At 43.7% G+C, this 5,737-nt stretch overlaps 1 protein-coding gene across 1 annotated transcript in view; it reads left to right on the top strand.

Annotated features, from left to right (window-relative positions):
* Positions 1-2,694: 2,694 nt before the first annotated feature.
* Positions 2,695-5,737, top strand: part of PHAX (phosphorylated adaptor for RNA export) — a gene marked incomplete at its 5' end in the record, with an annotated part of 5,793 nt that continues 2,750 nt past the window's right edge. The window contains 2 exons of the mRNA XM_009075330.1: positions 2,695-3,314; positions 5,225-5,345. Coding sequence (XP_009073578.1) covers positions 2,695-3,314; positions 5,225-5,345 — 741 coding nt within the window. The remainder of the gene's footprint in view (positions 3,315-5,224; positions 5,346-5,737) is intronic.

Genomic DNA, 5,737 nt, shown 5'->3' with positions numbered 1-5,737 from the left:
GGAGGGTTTTCCCGCTCCGTGCTGGGAACGCGGCGGTGCCTTCCGCCAGCATGCTGGGCAAGAGGTGTCTGGAGCTGCTTGGTTTGTGTCTGTGTGTGTGTTGTTTGCTCCCCACCGCCGGGAATTCTGCGTCCAGCTCCGCCGTCTCCAGCGCGGGAAGGATATGGAGCTGTTGGAGCGAGGCCGGAGGAGGCGCCAAGGTGATTAGAGCGATGGAGCCACCTCTGTTGTTAGGAGAATCGGTTTGGTTTTAGCCTGGAAAAGAGAAAGCTCCAGGGAGAGCTAATTTTGTCCTTCTAGTGTCTGAAGGGAGCCTGCAAGAAAGGTGGAGATACTTACAAGGGCCTGGAGTGCCAGGACAAGAGGGAATAGATTCAAACTAACAGAGAGGAGGTTTAGATTGCATATTAGGAGGAAATAGGAGGAAAAAACCCTGTTCTGCTGCAGTTTAGGTAAAGAAGAGACTTCCTGCAGATGAAAAACTCCACTGACCCAAAGATGCCCTTAACATACCTGGTTGGATCCCAACCCTGCAGCAATGCCTTAACCTTTCTATCGTGCTTCAAAAGGCTTGTTCCTACTGCACCATGTCACAGTGTGCCTAATGCAATTTATATTCCTCTTTGGAACTGAAAGTTTTTCACTGTGAACTCCAGAAGTGATGAAAATTATGGTGGTGAGGCACTGGAACAGGTTACCCAGAGAAGCTGTGACTGCCCCATCCCTGGCAGTGTGTCAGGCCAGGCTGAATAGGGCTTGGAGCAACCTGGTCTAGTGGAAGTGTCCCTGCCCATGGCAGGGGGTGGGATGAGATGCTCAGTCTTTAGGATCCCTACCAACCCAAAATAGTCTGTGATTCTGTGAAGTATGGAGGAATTTGCAGTGGTGTGCCAGCACGGAAAGCATTCAAAATGTAACAAATCACAGTGTGACACTGTATCTGTAAGGAATTGGTTTTTTTAGCCCTCTTGGTTTATTTGCAATGTAGTTCTGAGATGTGAAGTACAAACTACCTTGTTACAAATGTATTTGGGCTGAGGTTTTTTTTCTAATTTTTGGTGGTGTAAGGTTTTTTTGCAATGCATTTGAAGTTTTGTATTTCATAACATGATAAAATAAGTTGAACACTTCTGTTTTCTGTTTGCAAGTAGGAGGAAGAAAAAATGGTGCCATAATGTTGGTGAAAGCAATAAGGTTAAAAAAAGAATCTTTATTTCACCTGAATATGAATGAAGAGATCTTATTTATGAAGATCACGGGACAGGATATAACTTTGTGATGGGGAATCAGTTAGGGAATAACTGGAATCATGAGTAGTTAAAAGTTTACCACAGATTAACACAGGGAGCATGGCCAAGATTCCAGGAACTTGGAATAACAATTCTGGGTTATTTGTGCAGGTTATGCAGATTTCACCAGGTTTAGCTTTCATGGTTTAGTTCATCTGTCAGGTATATGGGGAAACAGCATTTCTTGAATATTTGTGCATGAATGGGATGATTTTTTGTGGGGTGTTTGCCCTGATTCGTAAACCATGGGTAATCTGTGATGTCTTGTTGGTCTAAAAGAGGAAAATCCCACTGGTTCTGTAAAGTCCTGCTGTCGTCAGCTGGTCGTGTGCTCTCCTGATTGAACCAGGATCACAGCGCTCTGTTGGATTCTCAAAGTCTGAGCAGCAGTTTTGTGGGTTTGGTTTTGGGGTTTTTTTGGTCTTCTCCCTTGAGGCCCTGGAGAGAGTATTCATTACTGTGCTGTTCAAAAACCTTCTGCCATGTTGCTGTGGTGTTTTGGGTTTTTTTAGCCTGCTAAACTGGGAAGGGACCTTAAAGCTCATCCCATTCCATCCCCTGCCATGGGCAGGGACACCTGCCACTAGACCAGCTTGCTCTAAGGCCCATCCAGCCCAGTCTGGAACACTTCCAGGGATGGAGCAGCCACAGCTTCTCTGGGCAACCACCCTTGTAGTAAAGAATTTCTTCTTAATATCTAATCTAAACCTACTCTCTGTCGGTGTGAAGCTGTTCTCCCTTGTCTTGTCACTCCAAGCCTGCCATGGGCAGGGACACCTGCCACTAGACCAGCTTGCTCTAAGGCCCATCCAGCCCAGTCTGGAACACTTCCAGGGATGGAGCAGCCACAGCTTCTCTGGGCAACCACCCTTGTAGTAAAGAATTTCTTCTTAATATCTAATCTAAACCTACTCTCTGTCGGTGTGAAGCTGTTCTCCCTTGTCTTGTCACTCCAAGCCCTTGTAAAATAGTCTCTCTCCATCTTTCTTGCAGGCTCCCTTCAGGGGAGGACACAAGCCTTCTCTTTTCCAGGCTAAACAAACCCAGTTCTCTCAACCTTCCCTCATAGCAGAGGTTCTCCATCCCTTTGATCAGTTGCTGTGCATGTTGTGGTTTTGTCTGATTTGGGAATAGTCATAACTTCTCTAGTCTCACAGTAATACTTATTTGGCAAAGTTTACATTAAGCAGATTAGGAGCTCCTGCCGTGTGTTTCTGTAGCAGCCATGCATTCAGAGTGCAGGAGTTTCATAGGATGCTCCTGTCAGCTCTGGTCCAAGAGATGGCTGCTCATGTGAGTCAGAATTAAGTTTCATAGCTAATCAGACCTTTGGTGTGACTTGGCAGCTCTTCTGATTTGCATGAGAAATTGAGTTAATGGGCATTTTTTTACTTTTTAATTCCAGAAATCTCACGATGGCAGTGATTCATGCAGACCATTCCAGGGCAGCATTTCATCCTGTGCACCAAGCGCTCCCTACCGGACAACCAAGAGTGTGGATTCCAGTGAGGAGAGCTGCTCTGACTCGGATGAGGACAGCTGCCTGTGGAAACGGAAACGACAGAAGTGTTTCAACTTCTCCCCTGCTAAACCTGAGCCCTTCCAGCTCAGCCAGAGCCACCCAAAACAAAATACTCTGTGTGGCAAGAAGGTCAACAACATTTGGGGTGAAGTGCTCCAGGAGCAGAACCAGGATGCGGTAGCCACTGAACTTGGGATTCTAGGCATGGAGGGAAGCATTGACAGGAGCCGGCAGTCTGAGGCTTACAATTATTTATTGGCTAAAAAGCTGATGAAGGAAGCTCAGCAGAAAGAGGCAGAGACTTTAGATAAAGAGCTGGATGAGTACATGCACTATGACAAGAAACCACTGCCAGCAGAAGAAGAGAGTGGGCAAGGCTTTCTCAAACGGAAGCGACCAGTGAAGGACAGACTGGGTGAAAGGCAAGAAATGAAGTACAAAGGAAGGTATGAGATAACAGAAGAAGACTCAGAGGAAAAAGTGGCAGATGAAATTGCTTATCGGTGAGTTTAATAGTTGTGTATCTTCACTTCTCTAAGTATTGGTAGTTGATAGAAAAAAATTAGGGGAAAAAGCTTCCTTGCTGCTGGATATGTAAAATGTTGCACCAGGTTACAAACAGCATGAGTGCCTTGTGTGTATTTCCAAAATCCTGGGGACAAATTGCTTCATTATGGCTGGTAAGGATGTAGAAACATCCAGTTAATGCTGTCTATTTTTTAAAGATCCACCAGAATGGTTTGTTATTTTTGAGAACAATGCCAAGGGAAAATATTATTTCTTATTACACAGACTTAGTGGTAGCTTTTCTTAGAAAATACCCCATGAGTGAAGGTGCTTGTTTGGAGCTGCACACTAATGCACACATGCTATGGTCACCATGAACATCTGGCTAAGTTATAAATCATCAGAACTGTAGATAAGTCTGACTGTGCAGTGCTTTGGAAGGCACAGCTGCTGAAATACACATATTCTTTAAATGGAACATGCTTGTCTGAAGAAAACTTTTTGCTGCTGTTGTAACTCAGGGCTATGCCAGGGTTAGACACTAGCACTGGCATCAGTCCTTGCTTTCTTGTGCAGTTCTGTGCACGTGTGGAAGGCAGAGTTGGGGTTACCAAGCCCCAGCACAACTACAACCATCCAATTCTGTTCACAGTCCTGATATTTAGTTACTTTACATGAGAAAAATTAGCAGTCCAAAAGCCTGTTGGGTTTTTTTTGAGGAATCACAGAATATTCAGAGTTGGAAGGGACCCACAAAGATCATCACCCTGCACAAGACACCCCCAAGAATCCACCATATGCCTGAGAACATTGTCCAAACACTCCTGGAGCTCTGTCAGGCTTGGGGCCGTGACCACTGTCCTGGGGAGCTGTTCAGTGCCCAAACACCTCTGGGGAAAAAATCTTAGTTTGCAAACAGATTTGTTTCCTGAAACGATTTGCTGCACCATTTCCTGACAACACTGGACTGAGGGTGTGAGGGAGGGCACAGGACTGCAGGTCATTCTTAGGGTGAATTAAACTGCCACGAGCCTTTTTCAGTGGTACAAGGGAAGAAATTTATGTTAAACAGGGAATGAGACTTTTAGAAGATTTACTGACAGTTAGCTTGATATTTACCTAAAACCTGGTTTTATTGGTTATTGTTGTTTCCTTGTTTGTGGTACTTATTTCAGCATCTGGCAATACTACAGCAATTGAACAATTATTGATGCTGTTAACAGTTTTTGGTAGCTTCTCATTTCTGGACTTGAAAACTTTGACTATGTCTCTTGTAATAAGCTTTTCCTTGTTGTACTGAGCTTTGTTTGAAATAGGGCAGAAGCCTCTTTTTTCTTACTGTTTGTGGTAGTAGTGGCACAGAAATGTATCAGTAGTGTTGTAGTTATGTTACAATTTTTTTCATGTTTGCTTTTTATAGCTTATCATACATCGACCAACAGATTGGTTCCTTCTTTATGTAGGTTTGAATGGCACATGATACAGGGGAACTTTCATACTTCCTGTTTTTTCCAGTTGTTGATTTAACTATAAAAAGCTAATTTTAGCTGTTCAGTGCACGTGTTTTTATACTTTAATTTCAGAGACTTATACAGGTCTCTGCAGTTTCATATTTGGTTTAATATTTCACTCATCAATGGAAGAAAAATAATCACTCAATGCATTTTCATTGAAACAGACTTTAAAAATGTGTGCTTTAAAACAAAACAGCTATCCTGTAGAAGCTCAATAGTTTGAAATCTAATTCAATAAAGCATTGAAACACATCTGAATGTATAGACTCTTCAGCACAGTTTTATGTCCTACAGAATTAATTACTCATGAATGTTCCACAGTCAATTTTACTCAAAGAAATTTATCCTGACAGTAAATGTACCTTTTTTTCTTTTCCCCCCTCTCCATTCAGACTTTGTGAGCCAAAGAAAGACTTAATTGCTCGAGTAGTGAAAATAATTGGGAACAAAAGAGCGATTGAGCTGCTTATGGAAACAGCTGAAGTAGAACAGAATGGTGGACTGTTTGTAGTGGTAAGAGAAATGTCACCTTTTGGGTTTGCTGGGGCACAGGGACAACACAAATTTTCACTTGTAGAGTATTTACATAGTGCTATTGCTGGGTAGGCTCTCCCGGAGGTTTATGGCCCTTTCCACACCATGAAACTCCCTTAATAAACACTAAGTTTACCCAGTCCCCAGTCTGGAGCTCTGCATGGGATTGGTATGGCCAAAGTGCAGGACCAGCACTTGGCCTTGTTAAACCTCATCCCCTTGGAATCAGCCCATCTCTCCAGCCTGTCCAGGTCCCTCTGCAGAGCCTTCCAGCCTTCCAGGAGATCCACACTCCCCCCCAGCTTTGTGTCATCTGCAAACTTGCTGATGGTGCACTCAATCCCCTCATCCAAATCGTCAGTAAAGATATT

Source organism: Acanthisitta chloris, unplaced genomic scaffold (genome assembly GCF_000695815.1).
Source record: "Acanthisitta chloris isolate BGI_N310 unplaced genomic scaffold, ASM69581v1 scaffold15255, whole genome shotgun sequence".
NCBI classification, from domain to species: Eukaryota; Metazoa; Chordata; class Aves; order Passeriformes; family Acanthisittidae; genus Acanthisitta; species Acanthisitta chloris.
The sequence above is the reverse complement of the archived record's forward strand: the minus strand, read 5'-3'. Positions and strand labels throughout refer to the sequence as shown.